The sequence below is a fragment of the Convolutriloba macropyga genome, chromosome 11 (assembly GCF_964194025.1).
Source record: "Convolutriloba macropyga chromosome 11, txConMacr16.3, whole genome shotgun sequence".
Lineage (NCBI taxonomy): Eukaryota > Metazoa > Xenacoelomorpha > Acoela > Convolutidae > Convolutriloba > Convolutriloba macropyga.
Window position 1 is genome coordinate 54,343,230 of NC_134478.1, and position 18,079 is coordinate 54,361,308.

An 18,079-nucleotide genomic window follows, 5' to 3' on the forward strand; every position below is an offset into this window, starting at 1 on the left:
ATCTTAAATTAGAAACAGTCCAATGCGATGGTCTTGGAATCAATTTTGTAGAACAAATTTGGAAATGACAGGGGGCAAATTTCGCCCTAAATGCTTGTGTAAGTTCTTGATGTAAGAATGCGTACTAATATTTACTAGGGGGTAAAAAAAAGATGCCAAGACCGAGTTATCAGCGCTAAAACTGCAATTATACGTACGATTTACATCGAATGCGTTGGATTGCGATGTAAATCAATGACAAATTCGCTGAAAATAGAACATCACTGCCGTTTAAAGTTCATCTTTCATAGTTTTGGCGTTTTCGGCGTTGATCTTACATAACATTAAAGATGTTTAGTGTTGATTTTAACTTTGTTTATCATACCATATTCATAACTTTGTTTTTCAATACCATATTCATAGAATTTCATCAAACGATATGTTGAAACCCCTTATATTGGTAAATTGAAGTCTTTTACTACTACTACTACTGTTTTTTTTTGTATAGTGCAACATAAATCATAAATATCATAAATACATGCACTTTTTGAAATAAACTTATGCTCGAGAAACTACAAAAAAGTGATGGTGTAGCTGTTGGTTTTGGAGAGCACATTGGAAAAAAGTTTTTTCCGCTTAAACTTACAGATGATTTATTTCAAAAGGCAAGACATTCAACGAAATCAACGTTTTCACCAGCGTGCAAGATACGTGTTGTTACAGTACAATTTATAAAGAATAAAGTTCATTCGAAACCTAAGCTAATGCGAAACAGTGACAGAAGAGGAGCCGAGCATGCAGTGCGTCAGTGATGAAAAGATCAAGCAAAAAAGCAAAAAATCTTAGTGTTAATTTTGAACCATAATCTCCGAGTGGACTCCAATTGGAGAACTTTTTATGAACATTTAAAACGTAGGGAGAATTAGTTTTCTAACATAAACCTAAAAGTGTCAGCTTTAAACAGAGACACTTTGTTTTAAAATCCAGAGCCATCATTTTTTTTACAAAGTGTGACCTAGATATTTAAATAAGAGCTATTTGAAATGGAGTCGGAAAACTTCTTAACTGAAATTAAAAATCAAATTTTGGTGATAAAAGTTCTTTTTTGGTGATTTTCCCCCTGATTTGTCGTCCCGGCTGGTGATTTGTACGGATGAAATTACAAATAAGCACTTGCGGGATAATTGAGTTTTCGGTGCTTTAAAACTCGGTGCTAATATCAATGATAAATTTGTCGCTCCGTGTCGCTTCAAAATGTGAGAAGCATCGGTTTCCGTCAATTTAAAATGTAGGAAGAGTTAGCTGCCTAAAACCAACTTAAAAATTGTCAGTTTTAAACAGAGACCCTTCGTTTTAAAATGCAGAACCACCATTTTCTTACGAAGTTTGAGCTCATATTAAATATTTTAATAAGACCTATTTGAAAGAGTCGGAAACTTTCCTAACTAAAACTAAAAACCAACTCTTGAGGATATAACTGCATTTTTGGTGATGTTCCCCCTCATTTGTCATCCTGACTGGTGATTTGTACGGATGAAATTACAAATAAGCACTTATGGGAGAATTGAGTTTTCGGTGCTTTAAAACTCTCTGTAAAGGAACCAAGTTCCTTTATATTTTATCTCCCCCCACACCCTCATTTTCCTCGCCCCACCTACACTTTCGTCCTCCAAACCCCTTTCATTTCATGATTTTCATTCCCCCAACCTATTTTCGTGGAAGCTTTTTATATGTTGATTTTATTGAAGAAGTCAGAAGTGGTTGACGTTCACTTTCAATATTATTTATAGTAAGGGATTTCCCGTTTTTGACCATAACTTGTGTGCCAATGGCGCGAATTATGATGTATTTATAGAGCTTGATTTGCTACCATAGTTGCGACTTTCAGAAATACAAATATTAATGAAAAGTTGTCTTGGTATGCAAGACTTAGGCCGAAGAGCATAAACATTTCTGGCGTATCCTAGGGTCAAAAAAGGACCTCTGAAACTTGCTCGACGCAGACTGGGGAATTTTTGATTTTATAGGGGGGAACTTAGACATTTGACACTTAGCACATTTTAAACTCTGGTTTTGATAACTTCACACTTTTTAATCAAAACATCGCAATCACAAATGATCCAACTGATTTTTAATCTGGCCCTAGAAGTGAAGACTGAGATGAGAGTTCTCCTGAAAAGGATGCTTGCGTGGGATGCCTAGTCACGACAGATGGGCTGGTCTTGCTTGCGGATTTGAATGTCTTCATTTCAAAGGCTGGATTTTAATAGGCGACTAGTTATCGTTGGATCAATATAGTATTTTTCCGCATTAGTTTTGAAAGGAGTAGGTCCTCCTCTAGGTGAAATTTAAAGCACCACCAACACACACACATTAACTTAGGATTAGTTGCAAGGCCTGGTATGCCCTTGCTACCTTAAGGTTTATAGGAACGTGAAGTTATACCCTCACCAGTGTCAGTAGACACACACAATAGTCAAAAGTTAACCACCACAGGTTAGGGTTCCTTCTGTCGCGCTCGAGAATCAAATAGGCAACCAGACAAACATCTAATTTATCTAAGTTTGTAAGAATTTCACTGATTAATGGAAAAGTTTAACTCTATGCAACTTCTGATTAGCATCATATCTGTATCAAACATCACTTAGTGATAGCGACAAGCATAAACATAGCAATCAAACATTAAACAAAAGCATTAGCTAAGCACAGTAAGCAACAGCCTCATTTAAATAATAGGTTTAACATAACAAAAACTAGAATAGGGCTGTTACAAGGAAACATAGTGCAGTAACAGTGCAGTATAAACTTTGTAAAATAAGAAAAGTCTTCTAACACAATCAACATGCCAAACAAGTCCAAAGCATCATCAACAGCAAAGAACAGCCTCAAGCAACAACTTCAGCTGAAAGTGATAGAGTGGAACGCAGTAAAAGACCTCTTCGAAGAACAAAGCAATAGTAACGAAGGTCTAAGCATACTACGTGAAACTTTGGAACTTTTGAGGTCTCAAAAAGAGCAGTTGGACAGAAGTTGCAGTGAACTCATGAAGCTACAGCTAACAAGTGAAGAGTTGACAACACTTGCTAATGAATCTGCTGAAAGAAACATAACCATGCTGAAATGCAAACAGAGAGCAAAGGCACACAGAACGCAGAACGGATGCAAGTGACACTGAATCTGCTTTCAACACATCAGCAGCGCCTTCCCCTAATCTACTGAGAAAACAGTACCCTTTACGCAATAGAGCAATGAAACAAATGAAACATCAGTTGGCAAGCCGCAACAATCAGGAAACAAACAACGCTGATTCGTCCGACTCAGAAGACACTGATAATTCTCAACCCGTTTTTAACATTGAAGAGAGAGGAAGGAACAGAGAATTTCTCACAGGGGCATTGAGAATAGATGAGGGCTGGCAAAATTCAATTCGATCGAGAGAAGAGAACCATGTTCGAGGACAGAACCAACATGAGAGTGAGGATAGAGCTGGACATTTGCAACAACCACTTTCTTTTCACATCAATAGCCAAGCTGGTCCTACCATGAGCCATAGGTACACACCACAAAATCAACAACCACTGAACAGTTGTACCGGGCATGAAGTACACTATAACAACGGCTCTAACAACAACCTATACAATGGCTTCCCGAGTTTCCCGAGTTCTCCACCAGACTGGATGCAACACCAGGCACTGATGATACAGAACACAATGAGTTTGCCCGAGATATCAATTGATAATTTCACAGGTGATCCTTTGAAATGGCACCAGTGGTTCAGCTTCTTCAAAGCGACCATTCACAACAACAGTGGCCTCTCAGACGCTCAAAAAATGACATACCTCCAAAACTCTGTAACACATAAGGCAAGAGATTCCAAAAGTGGATACTCATACGATGGGGACTACTACCATGAAGCTATCGCTGAACTGACCAGAAAGTTTGGCAAACCACAGCATATTGTCGCTGCATACCTAGATCACTTGGAGAAGTGGCCGAAACCCAGACTGGACGAACCAAACACTTTTGTGAGCTTTTCATCCTTCTTGAGGAGACTGGTACAAACATTCAGGCTTCACAACTTTGAAGCTGACCTCAAGTCTTCAGCCGTCCTGAGAATGGCCAGAGACAAACTGAACGCTACCATGATAATCAGATGGAATCAACACACAAGAAGCCAAGCCTTGCTGCAACCTAACCTGACCCACTTTGGATTGACTCCTACGCAGAGGCGTGTGAGGACATCTCCCCACAACGGAACCAGAGAACCAGAGTGAACAGTTCTTCTAGAAGGGGGCCACCAGATGTGTCATGTCAACTCTGCACACAAAACCACAACCTTGGTCGATGTCCTGAATACTTGGAAAAGTCAGTGTATGGCCGACAGTGTTGTGTGAGAAGGTTCAATCTCTGCCCTAACTGTCTAAGAGGTCATGAAAAGGGTCTCTGTCAATCAAAAATAAGGTGCCTTGTGGACAGATGCAATGGCTTCCATCACTCAACACTCCATAGGACAGATGCAAGGCAGATGCAACAATCTGCACAACCAAATGGGAGTTGGAACCAAAACTCACAAAATAACTTCAGACCCCAAACCAACCAAAACCAGTCAAACTATGGACGTAACTTTAACAATGAAAACCAAAGGCAGCAGACGAGTTCAAACTACAACCAACAGAGTGGAACTCAAAACAGACATGGTGGATCTAACAGCAGTACTTCACACAGGGGCAACTGGAACAAAAATGGTTTTCACACTCAGCCGATGAACACGCAGAACGACAACAACAACAGACAGCAGAGTAGCAACCAACGCACTGTTGCTCAGCAGCAGGCAACTACTCCGCAACAAAACTACACCTGCAGCAACCAGCAGGAGACTTCTTGGTTCAGACCGCAGATTCAGTTGCAGGCAATACCAGTAACACTTTTCAACAGAGATCTTTGCATTGAAACCTACGCATTGCTGGACAGTGGCAGTGACAATACTCAAATAACACAGAAGGTTGCTGATGCACTTCAAGTTCAACAACCAAAAGACATAACCCTACTACTAGCTTCACTTCATGGTGAACACTCAGTCAAAACAGCAGATGTCATGATCGGCATAGGAGCTTTGTACAGCAGTTGTCCTGTGATCAGAATCCCTGTGTACGCAACAGCAATGGACGAGTTTCGCATGCCAGGAGTTCAAATTGAAATGTTGAATGAGATCTGCAGAGACCATTCTCACCTCCAGAGCATAAGATTTCCAACAATCAGGGACAACCGGATCGGAATACTGATTGGAGCAGACGCATTCACAGCAACAGTTCCCAGACAGTTCACAACGGGACCCACTGGTACACCATTCGGAGTCAACACTCTGCTTGGCTGGACACTGACAGGGCCCATTCCTCAGAGGTACACACAGAAGAGGGTCGGACAGTCAAACAGCACAAACATAACACTTTTCAATCATATCAAGAGACGGCAAGACGATCCAGATGAAGATCTTCTCCAGCTCTTCTGGACAATTGAAGGAGTGAACTTCAATCAGTGTTCTTCAAAGGGACAGTCTTCAGATGACAAGGAGGCGGTGTCCATCCTCAATGATACCATAAGACACATTGGTGACAGATACCAGATCGGACTTCCACGGAAGAAATACATCACACTACCTAACAACTACTTCATGGCCAAAGTTCAGTGGCACGCTCTGCAGCAGAGGTTGTAGAGGGACACAAACTTGAGAGACCGCTATGAGGAAACAATCAAAAAAGATTTGGATAAAAACTACATCACAACTGCAGAACCCAGTTGCAGACACTCTGTCTGGTACCTTCCCCATCACCCAGTGATCAACAAACAGAAACCAGACAAAATCCGCAGAGTCACAAACGCTGCTTCCAAATATAAGGGACTCTCACTCAATGATGCATTGCTGACAGGGCCGGATCTACTCTGCAACCTGCATGGCCTTCTTCTCCGCTTCAGACAGTACTCAGTGGCAATCACAGCGGACATCGAGGCAATGTTCATGCAGATTGGCATCCAACCAAAAGACCAAGACTATCTCCGTTTTCTCTGGACAGAGGATGGCAATGAAAAGATCTTCAAATACAATCGACTCATTTTTGGAGCCACATGCTCACCTTCTTGTGCGATATTTGTTCTGCAGAAGTGTGCAAATGACCACAAACAAGAACATCCAGAGGCCTACACATCAATCATGCAGCAGTTCTACATGGATGATTTCATGCAGACCTACCCTTCTGAAGAGGAGGCCCGCAGAAGTGCAGAGGAGATCAAAACTGTTTTACATACAGGAGGATTCAATCTGACGAAGTTCTTGAGCAACAGACCAGCCGCATTAGAAAACCTACTGGAAGAAGACAAGGCGGAAATGAAAGCCCAAAGAATCCTTGGTCAGACGTGGGACCCCAAAACCGACAAGTTGATGTTTGCAAAACCGAAGTTTCTCTACACAGGACAACAGATGACTCAAAGAAAGGTTCTTTCAATGGCAGCTTCTCTGTTCGATCCAATCGGACTGATATCACCCTTTGCCATCAGAATTAGATGCAGCCTCCAAAGAATCATTAAAGAGGGAAGAAACTGGGATCAACCTGTGTCAGAAGGCTACCAACAGGAACTACAGGAGTGGATGGATGAGTTCGACAACATGACTTCAATTGAAATTCCTAGATGCTTGATTCCCAGCACCAATGGAACCGATCAACTTGACACGTTCACTGATGCCTCAATGAGCGCAATTGCTGCCATAGTTTATGTGAGGACAACGAACGCCGATGGATCTTCGACATCCCGATATGTGATCAGTAAAACAAAAGTGGCACCGATCAAGCAGTTGAGCATTCCAAAACTGGAATTGGAAGCTGCAACACTTGGAGCAGAGCTAGCTGGGTTCTGTGAGAGCGAGATGACAACTACAATAAGTTCAAAACACTTTTGGACAGACAGCACCGCTACACTTGGTTGGATCCAATCCAAGCAAAGACAGAAAATGTACATTGCCAACAGATTAACCAAAATTCACGAGAATTCCAACCAAGAGAATTGGAGACACATCCCTGGAAAGATGAATCCCGCTGACCATGGAACACGAGGCCTCACCCCATCAGACATACCAAAGCTGTGGCTCCAACCACCGGACTTTCTGAGCAAACCTCAAGACTCTTGGAATTTTGCCGAGGACAGTGATCCTCACATATGCGCCACACAAGCGACACAACTTCAGACGCCGGTCATTGAGGTTGACAAATTTTCAACATGGAGTCGACTGCTCAACTCTACTAGAATGGTGTTCCAGGCAATAAGACGCTTCAGGGCAGAAGATCGAACTAGAAAACAAAACGAATCACCTGAGACATCCAACACTAACATTTTTGCATCAGATGAGAACAGGGCAAGGAACTATCTCATCAAAATGTCCCAAAACGAGTTGTTCTCAGGAACAATTTCTGCACTGTTGAAGGGAGGCAATCTTGAGAAAGGAGAAAAGCTGATGCCCTTCACACCCTTTCTAGATGAAGACGGACTCTTGAGGGTAGGAGGAAGACTCAACAAGGCAACTCTAACCTACAATGCAAAACATCCGCTTCTTCTCCATAGCAGGAGCAAAATTGCAAGACTGTTGATTGAAAAGGCGCACCATGACTGTGGCCATCAGGGTGTGGAACATGTGAAGGCTCACCTGCAACAGACTTTCTTGATGATTGGATTGAGAAAAGTGCTGCGAAGTCTGGGGAAATACTGTTTCATTTGCAGACGATGGAGGGCAGACAATGTGAGACCAAAGATGGCCGATCTTCCTGAATTCAGATTTCCAGATGCAAACAAGCAGTACCCTTTCGTCAACACAGGAATGGACATGTTTGGACCTTTCTACATTGAGAACAAGCGAGAGGGCACCCAGATGCACTACGTCTGCTTGTTCACATGCCTGGTCACCAGAGCTGTCCACCTAGAAGTATGCCATGACCTCTCAACTGATTGTCTTATCATGACAATCCGCAGATTTGTCTCACAACGTGGATACCCTGACCTCATTGTGAGTGACAATGGCAAAAACTTCATTGGAGCCAACCAAGCAATGAAGTTAAAGTTCCAGAGAAGCTACAAGCCAGACAATGAGTACATCAGACTGCAATTGGCTCAACAGAATATTCAGTGGACTTTCAACCCTCCATTGGCACCACACTTCGGAGGAATCTGGGAGAGGCTGATACAGACCGCGAAGAGGAGTCTACTAATAGTGCTGGGCAGTCGGAAACTCACACTCTCAGTTTTCCAGACAGTTGTGGCAGAGGCCGAGGCAATTTTGAACTCCAGGCCATTAACTCATGTGGGCTGCAGCATCTCAGATGAGGGACCACTTACTCCGAATCACTTCCTCCTTCGCCGACCTCACATGTGTTTAAAACCTCTTGTGAACAGCAACCAGCGGTTCTCCACTAAGGACTTCAAGTTGACGCAGACACTACTTGATCACTACTGGAGCAGGTTGCTGTTCCTGAGCTCAACAAGAGAACGAAGTGGCAAAGATCACATGATGAGCTGGATGAAGGTGACATTGTGTGGGTGCTCAAGGAGTTCATACCCAGAGGCATCTGGCCTCTTGGGAAGATTGTGAAAGCACACAGAGGTTCAGATGGGATAGCCAGGAGTTTCGACATCCAGACGGCTACAGGAAAGGTACAAAGACCAGCAGTAACCCTAAGCCGTGTGTTCCCACAATCGTCAGGTGCGCCGGAGGGTCACTGAAACAAGTTCATCGAAACACACACACACTCACACACACACACACACATACACACAAAACTCAATGTCGGAATGAAAACTTTTTGCTTTATTGTGTTTACATTTTCATATCAAATGCTTGCTTTTGTTGCCGGGAGTGTAAAGGAACCAAGTTCCTTTATATTTTATCTCCCCCCACACCCTCATTTTCCTCCCCCCACCTACACTTTCGTCCTCCAAAACCCTTTCATTTCATGGTTTTCATTCCCCCAACCTATTTTCGTGGAAGCTTTTTATATGTTGATTTTATTGAAGAAGTCAGAAGTGGTTGACGTTCACTTTCAATATTGTTTATAGTAAGGGATTTCCCGTTTTTGACCATAACTTGTGTGCCAATGGCGCGAATTATGATGTATTTATAGAGCTTGATTTGCTACCATAGTTGCGACTTTCAGAAATACAAATGTTAATGAAAAGTTGTCTTGGTATGCAAGACTTAGGCCGAAGAGCATAAACACTCTCCAACCAAATAAAACACCTTAAATTCATTTTCTAACTATGAGCAGAACATGAGTGGCATTTCAACTACAAATAGGTAAAGTCTTTGGAAAAATTTCAAATGGATTGAGATATCGTTTGCTGACCTCAAATCTCTGAAAATTATGAAAGTAAATTTTAGGATTCTGATAAGTTCGTAGAAAAAAACACTACACAAAATAACAAAGCCCGGTTGTAGTTGCAAACAAATAAATTAAATACTACTTCATTGACAATAAGACTCAAAACCTTACAATTTTCAAAGATTTTTCTTCATCACGTTATACGAAAGCAATAAAACACACGGGGAAAACTGGATACTTTTCTCAGTCATTCTCTGTCTTCGCTAGATGACTTTGTAAAATTTTGGACTTCATCCCATGGACCTCATTTTTTGGTACCATTTTTGTTGGCCATGGCACCCAAGGTTACAAGAAGATGCTGCACTTCTTAGATCTAAGAACTTGTGCCTTGTAATGCAAGAACCGGTTTTGAACTTGTACGGACATTGGTTTTACTGAAGATTCTAGTTGTAATTCGCGTTCGAAACTGAAATTTGTTCTATTACTGACGAAAAAATGCGAAACATTCTTTCTTATTTCCATAAAAAACTTATTTCCAAATAGTTTCTCTGACAAACCAAGTTACCGAACTGGAATCCAGAGTGATTCAATTGGAGCAGTATAGTTCGAAAGACACAATCATTATAAATAACCCCCTTTGCAAACTGATAACGCCAACATAACGGATCAAATTCTATTTTTCTTTAATAAATGTTTGAATTGTACCATGACTCCGGACGCAATCAAAGCCTGCCACCCCTTGGGTAATTGGAAAGGTAACACCCCCCCTGCGGTAATTGACAAATTTATTTTCTACAACGATAAAATTGAATTATACAATCGTCGACCAATGCTCGCAAATTTTAGGAACCCTCTAAATGGTAAGCCCGTATATATGAAAGAAAGTCTCCCCCAACATGATTTGGCCATTCAAAAACGGGCTGACGAACTGGATTTGGTCACCACGACCTACAACTGTAGGGTAAAACTGTCTTTGAAAACTGAAAATGGGCGTTTAACACCACCTGTTGATAGTGTTAAAGCAGTTGAAGATCTTGAATCACGGACAATAAAGAAAATATCTCCTTATCAACGCAACCAAGCCAGCAACTGGAATCCTAATCAAGTGCCAAATCAACGCCGAAACAAACGACCTGGCGACGTAATTGAAATTGATAATTTCGACAAAATTTATCATATGGGAGCAACACCAGCTGGAACAAAACTTAATGACAACGACACACCGCCCAATAGATGATTGTCTTAACATTAAAAAAACGCGGCTTAAAAAACCAGACGCAGTGTACACTCCCTTTTGACTTCGTGTTTTGGTAACAGTTTTAATATCAAGTAATTGGACAATCATCTATCACTTGGAAATGGATAAACACTCGAAATCGCTTTTGTTTATAAACGTGCAATCCTTAAGATCCCATCATGACCAACTTTGCTGTCAATTAGAAACCCTCGAAACCAAACCAGCTGTAATAGCTGTATGCGAAACCTGGCTCACTGATAACGATCCAATAGATATGTATTTCATAACAGGGTATCAACCAATTATAGTAAAAAATAGAAACGACTAAAGAGGAGGGGGCGTTGGCTTTTTTGTACGAGATTATTGTAAGCCAATATCCACTTTCTTTTTTGAAGGAAATCTGGACCACCTACTTCTAACCATAGAAAGCGGAAAAAAGCGATTAAATTTCTGTGTTCTATATAGGCCTCCCTCTGAAAAAATTCAAACTTTCTTTGAGACTTTTGAAAGTTTACTGTTCAATATAAACGCGATGAAAGAAGAAACTATTATTTTTGGTGACTTTAATATTGATATCTCTGATACATATCATCAACAGTACAAAAAATTGATCAATTCATTTAACTATGAAATGCAAAACGCAGAACCCACAAGAGTAATTAAGTTCACGAGCAAATGTATCGATAATATTTTGTCGAAACAATCGAAAGAAGTATCAACCCTGAAATGGACTTTCAGCGATCATTACGCTCTCCTTTTTGAATTTGATTTTTCAGTCTCTAGCTCTCAATCTAATGAATTTTATTACAGTCGTAACTTAAAATTTTTTGAGAATGAACAGAATTATTTGAACTTCCTATTCATTCTCCAACATAGATTAAACAAGACGAACGATTATGATCTTGAAAATTATTGGTGTGAACTAAGTTCAATCATTCTACAAGTTTTTGATGATAAATGTCCAATTAGGAAGAATAAAATCTTCAAAAACATTTGGATGACAAACAGGTTAAAGAATCTTATTAGCAAGAGAGATCGTGCTCATGTTACACTCATATCTCACCCAAATAGTAAAAACGAAGGCCGGTTCAAACAATTACGTAATTTAGTAACAAATGAAGTGCGAAATGCTCGCAAACAGCACTATGATCAAAAACTGACTTTGTCAGGTAGCCCAGCTCAAAAATTTAAATTGTTCAAGGAATTCTTAGGGCAAAGGAAAAAATCAGTAATAGATATTGATGTGGAAGAATTTAAACACTTTTTTATCAACGTGGGTAAGAAAGTGAGTAACACAAATTTTCACAATGTAGAAAGTGAGCCAGGTTTACCCTGTCACGACAAAATTTTTTTTCTTATTTCCCGTTGACACTAAGGAAATTTTCAATATAATAAGTTCATTAGAAAACAAAAGCACAGCGGGTCATGATGGGATCAGTAACAAACTTTTAAAACTAGTAGCTTCAGTGGTCAGCTATCATGTGGCTAAACTGATAAATAGGAGCATTCAAGAAGGATTTTTTCCGGTTTGTCTTAAAACAGCTAAGGTAATTCCTCCATATAAAAATGGAAATTTTGAAAACCCTTCAAACTATCGACCAATTAGTCTTTTGTCATCCCTAAGCAAATGGTTTGAAAAAGCATTGAATACAAGGATGGTTGAATTCCTCGAAAAACATCAACTTTTTTCAAACAAACAGTTCGGATTCCGGCAAAAAACGCTCATGCGCACACGCTATCGCATCAGTTACAGAACTGATGCGAAATGTTATTGAATCACAAAAAATGGGTTTCGCTTGCTTCATTGACTTTCAAAAAGCATTTGACACAATTGATCATTCACTTCTCATGAAAAAATTACAAAATTTAGACTTTCCAGGAAAAATAAATACACTCATTGCTTCATTCCTATCAGATAGAAAACAATTTGTAGTCCACGGATCAAAAGAATCGAAAAAATTGGAAATTAATGTAGGTGTTCCACAAGGATCAAATTTGGGTCCGTTGCTGTTTCTTTTGTTTATCAATGATCTGCCTCAAATTGTTCAAGATAGTTCAAAATTAGTACTTTTTGCAGAATATACAACAATTTTAACATCAGGCAAAAAATTGGAAATTGAGGAAAAGCTCAATAATGACTTGAAAAAGATTGAAAATTGGTGTTCAAGAAACAAACTTGTCCTTAACAGTAAGAAAGGTAAAATTGTGGATTTTGGTACAAAAATCAAAAAATCTGCTATTAGGCGAAGTTCTTGAAGAAGTAGTTTCTTTCAAATATCTAGGATTGTTCATAGATACGCATCTCAATTTTGATCTACACATTGAACATGTTGAAAAAAAGTTAGCAAAATTCAACGGAATGCTGTTCCGAGCAAGAAACTTTTTCTCGAAAATTTTTCTTTTACAAATGTATAATAGTTATGCCAAACCAATGATACCGTATGGATTTTCAGCTTACGGTTCGGCGAAAAATAACAAAACTCAGTTCTATTTTTTGTCTACAAAAACGCATTTTAAAAACTATCTTTTTTAAGAAGAGAGGAGACCATGTATGCTATCTTTTCAAGCGTTACAACGTGCTGTTAGTTTTTGATTTATATTTTGACGCTCTTGTAAAAGAGATCCTGGATCAGATCGCAAAAGTTTCTCCTTTGAATTTTCTTGATGTTGACAGTAACAGAACAAACACGCGGGCGTCCATTAAGTCACTCATCCCTTTGCCAAAAGTCAAAACACAGACTCAGAAGAAGTCCTTGAGATTTTCAATAATAAAAATGTTCAACTATCTTGCTAAAGAAAGTCTATTACGCAAATAAGTAGCTAAAAAAGAAATTTTTTCGATTCGAACTAAACTTAGGGCATATTATTTGGATAATAAAGATGTTTTTGATATGTTTTTTTAGTTATTGCACGTTTTTTTCTCTGGGCACCTCTTGTAGAGTCTTTTGACTCGTATGGTGTCCAAGGTGGTAAAATGATTAAACTTAATACTCTGTAAAAAGTACTCTGTATCGTCTACCATCTGAATTTAAATCAATCAAAAAAAAACAAGAGAAATAAAAAACCGATGATTGTCGAAACTCTCTAGATTTAGAAGCAATGAAATCAAAAACAAAACGATCAATAACAACACTTATTAGTGACCAGAACGGATGAAAGCAATAAAAACTGACCAGAAAGAACGCGGCTTGAGTCTAGAAGGTTGTGATCTTTTGCTCAGTGATGTAAGAAATGGTTCTGAACTTGTGAATTTGTTAATCGGACACTCCATTGATTTTACTAAAGATTCCAATTGTCCACAACCTCACCACAGCTCTGACTTTTGCAACAGATATTTTAGGTCAACCAATACGATTGTTTTAATTTGACATGATGATAGAGTTTGTATAACTTCATTTGATTATTACTATAGTTCAATATGTCACTGAGACTGACGGCCTTTCAGCTGGACCGCCAAATTTGACACAAATCTATAATAATCTACACTCCTTATTATGTTAGAACATAAATCCTAGCCAGTAAGTAAATCCCCCTGGCGCACAAACCATCGGACTTCTTTATTTTCTATTCCAACTGATACTTATAAAACGGCAAACACTGAACTTGAAAAGTTGAAAAATTACCGTTTTTTAAGTATTTAAAAGTTTACCGTTATTGGCTGCGTTGATTCCTGCAATAAAGGCATCCCCGTCTGAATTTTGAGCGTAGTTCAATTCTCCATAGACAAAGATAGCAACACATCTCTCTTGATTTGTGCCCCAATAAGTATCATCGCAGGCCAAGATAAGCTAAAATGAAGAAAATAAATGACAATTTTTTTTAGAATTTGCTTCCGAAAACAAAATGCAACAGCGTACCCAAAGTGAAGCACATTCTATGGCTGAGAAAAAAATGTGTAGCCAAGAAATAAACTTCCGAAAGACTAAAATTAAGCTTGGCCAATGTTAACTCCTGCCTGTGGTAGAATTATAAATTTAAACTGGTTTGCTCGGGTATTTGAACTCCACCCTTTGGTAAAAATTAGAGAAAAATTTTGTTAAATTGACACTTTCTGTAATAGTTAAATTACAGGCGTACGTGAATTTCGTTTGAGTGTTGTAATCAGTTGTTGTCTTTTAGGTCTATAAATTAAGTTCAGGTTCCTGATTTTTGACAATCAGTGGATTAATCATAAGTTATTGCTAAAGCACTTCATATTTTAAGTATCTCAAATCACTTCTGGAACACTTACACTTACATTATAGACATTTTAATCGGTGGTTGCTGACTACTAAAAAAGCCAATTAGTGGTCGATAGTACGATTAATTTAGTTTTTACAGCTGTTTGCGCTGTCAAAGTTTCCGCTAAGTAGCTCCCCGCGAAGGTATATTTACTGAAATTGGGCTCTAACAGACTTGAAATTCTCTTTTATATGATGTGATCAATGATTAAGGCAAGTGATGGTAGTTAATTGCTCTCAAAGGAAGTCTTTGCAGTCAGATTAGTCCTGCTGGTCTTTTGAAGCAATTTTTCGCCGCTGATGCGTTTATAACCTCAGGATGGGAAATTTTGGTACGCGAAATTAGAAGTCCGTTCAGTGCTCATAGAGCTCTACTCTTCTCCATACTAGTCTCCACCAAACCTGTTCACGAGCTAAAATTATAGGATTTAGGGCTCATTTTTGGATAGTTTGCGACCCATTTCAATTCAGCTCTGTTTCTCCTTATTTCCTCGCCCCTCCTACCCATTGAGGCCAGATTGCTGAATCTTAAGCAACCGTCCGCCAACCAAAGCGAACCACAGGCCGTCATTTGAGAGCAATTCGCCTGACTTTAGTGTCAGTTATGTTCAGAATTTTGATTGCAATGAGAACAAAAACATGTTCCTCTGTTTGTATTGCTTCAAGCAGGTTCAATAATAACTCGGATCTTCCAACCCCCCACCCTTCCCCCCCCCCACCCCACCAGTTTAACAAGTTTAGCTTGAAAGCCTTCACATACACGTGACATTTTTTACATGGCAACGTGCTGTCCACCAGCTTGGGCTAGCAAGGGCTGGACTATAAGCTACAACCTCTTGATTATTATTACTTATGTGATCGGGGTGTCATTAGCATACCTGGAAACTGTTAGTGAGGGTGTAGTTGTTGACAAGATCCCCCACCTTGTACCAAGTTGCCACAAAACCCCAGGAAGTTCCAAATCTGGTATCGTTTATCACACTGTCAACTTCAGAATAGTCGGTAGAATTCAGTTCGCGATAGAAGACGTTATATGCATTAGAATCACTCGAAATAATGTTCTCGGCTTGGTTGTTTAGAATCGCGGGCGCGATCACAACAGATTCATTCAAATTGTAAAAGTCGGGGGGCTTTGCTGGACTGTCAGTGCCTCCAGGGTTGCAGGGTATCATGACAAAACCGTTTATGGATACACAAAGTGTGTTCACAGATTGAGTTGAAACTTGAAAACTTTTGGTCAAGTTTAACTGGGCTGAAAATTCGGCAGCATCCAGGGCAATTTTGGTGTCCCCATTTTCGGTTCCAAATAGAATTCCTTTTCCAGACATTGGAAGTGTGTTATCATCCAGTCGGCACAATTGGACGTCTGGTTCTCCTAGTATGAATTTCTTTGGATCGCTCATGTCCAGCTCATAAGCAAAGATTCCACTAGATCCGACGTTTGAGGTAGTAAGGACAGAACTCACACTTGCCGTCCCCGAATCTGGCAACTCCCATTTGTTACCTGGAACAACATTGGCTAAGTTCTGCCTCGTTAAAAAGTTTTCCAAATTATTAGTCATACTTGGGGGAATGAAGAGCACTGCAGAAGAATAAAATGAAATATATCAACAACGGGGATAGGTCGATGTGAAAGTAGGGGACGACGGGGGTGACTACAGTAATATTGTTAGAGTTGTGTTAATCAAGTTCAAATAAGATGTTTTTCTACTTCTGGCAGAATTGAGCAATGAGGTCTATAAAAGTACGTATGTATTAAAAGTGATGTTAATAGGTGATAGTTTTTCCAGAAGTCAGTGTGGTGAGAATATTCTTCTGAATATACGTAACGTAAACTCTTACTCGAATTTACAATCATCGCTCCAGAATAAATGTTGACAACTTATTGATCCAACCCCACTTGTGGGGGGGGGGACTATATACTCAAATGGTTTTTTTGTTCAGTCAATTTTGGCCGATCGATATATTCATCGTAGAGAAATGTGAGTGGTATCATTATAAAGCTCGTCCAGTATAGAACCCGAAATCAAAAAAAATTTTTGATTTCGTATTTTTCGAGGTGTTATCGAGGTTTAAAGTTTTCACTGAACACGGGATATTTGGTATGACTTTACTCACTTTTAGCGCAATTTTTGACGAAATTAAGATATTTTTCTACAAAAATATTAATTCGAAAATACATTTAACGCAAAAAATGAAACAAAACTGTGTTGTCATTAGACGAGAGGCGATAAAAAGGCTAGTTCTGGTCTCAAAACTTAGTATTAAAAAATTGAGTTCAATTTCAGAGCCGATTTTTAGGAAACTTTCATATTTCTTTCTTTTTAGCCATTTAGTGATTAGTCACTTTTCATATCGAGGTTTAAGTATTGGCAAACCTCATTCACATTCCAAATGATCCCCAAAGAACCAAAATATCGTTCTCAAGGAATCGCTCAATTTTTTTCGGCTTCGACTCTGGGTTTTCGTAATTTTTAATGAAATTCTGATTTTCTTTTTTGAATTTTACTATCTTCTCGGAGTCCTGACATAGATTCGCTGACTAAAAGTGCGGAAACTTCGTGGTGAGCATTAAAGCAAAACTATCTAATGCATCGAGTGGACAGCTAATGGCTGTTAAGACATTAAGTAGAATTTTTGAAAAAAAAATTTGTGTTACATTAACCAATCTTAAACATATTTTCGTTAACTGGAAGTCAGTCTTAATTAGGACAGAACTTTTTTCCTTCCTACTGCAACCAAATTTAATCTGTTTAGCGGTTTTATTTTTTAACTATTGGTTTTATGATTTTGATGCCATGAGTTTTCATAACTTCCTTTCTCTAATTTTTTTTAATTTTTTTCTGTAATTTTGTTTTCTTTTCGAAATTAATCTGATTATCATAAAGTTATTAGTTACTATTGTTTTAGAAGAGGCATTTAATGGATCATAGATAAAGTTTTCTGAGTGAAACTTATGGTTTAAATGGCTTCCAGACTTTCTTCTCGCACTTTTCTACTGAACATTTGGTTTTTTGCCTGTGTTTGTTATTGTTTTCATAGTCTGAAGACTTATTGTGATGACCTATTGATGACCTAGTATTGACAAACATCCATGTTATTCCCTTGAGGCCTAACTTAGCGTACTCATTGACATCCGTTGACAGCCATTGGATTTAATGGCGTTGATACTACGGGTTTCCTCAAAAATTTCGTTCTTAAGTATGTTTGTTCATATTAAAAACTCCCATTAATGCTAAAATTTAAATAAAAAAAAAGAAAGTTTTTTTCTGAAAAGATCTTTT

General features: G+C 39.0%; 1 protein-coding gene across 1 annotated transcript in view; it reads right to left on the bottom strand.

Annotated features, from left to right (window-relative positions):
• The window catches only part of LOC142349286 (uncharacterized), a 29,969-nt gene that overhangs the window by 1,796 nt on the left and 10,094 nt on the right, over positions 1-18,079 (bottom strand). The window contains exons 3-4 of the mRNA XM_075400753.1: positions 15,674-16,299; positions 14,225-14,363 (exon numbers count right to left, since the gene is read on the bottom strand). Of these exons, the coding sequence (XP_075256868.1) occupies positions 14,225-14,363; positions 15,674-16,299 (765 nt within the window). The remainder of the gene's footprint in view (positions 1-14,224; positions 14,364-15,673; positions 16,300-18,079) is intronic.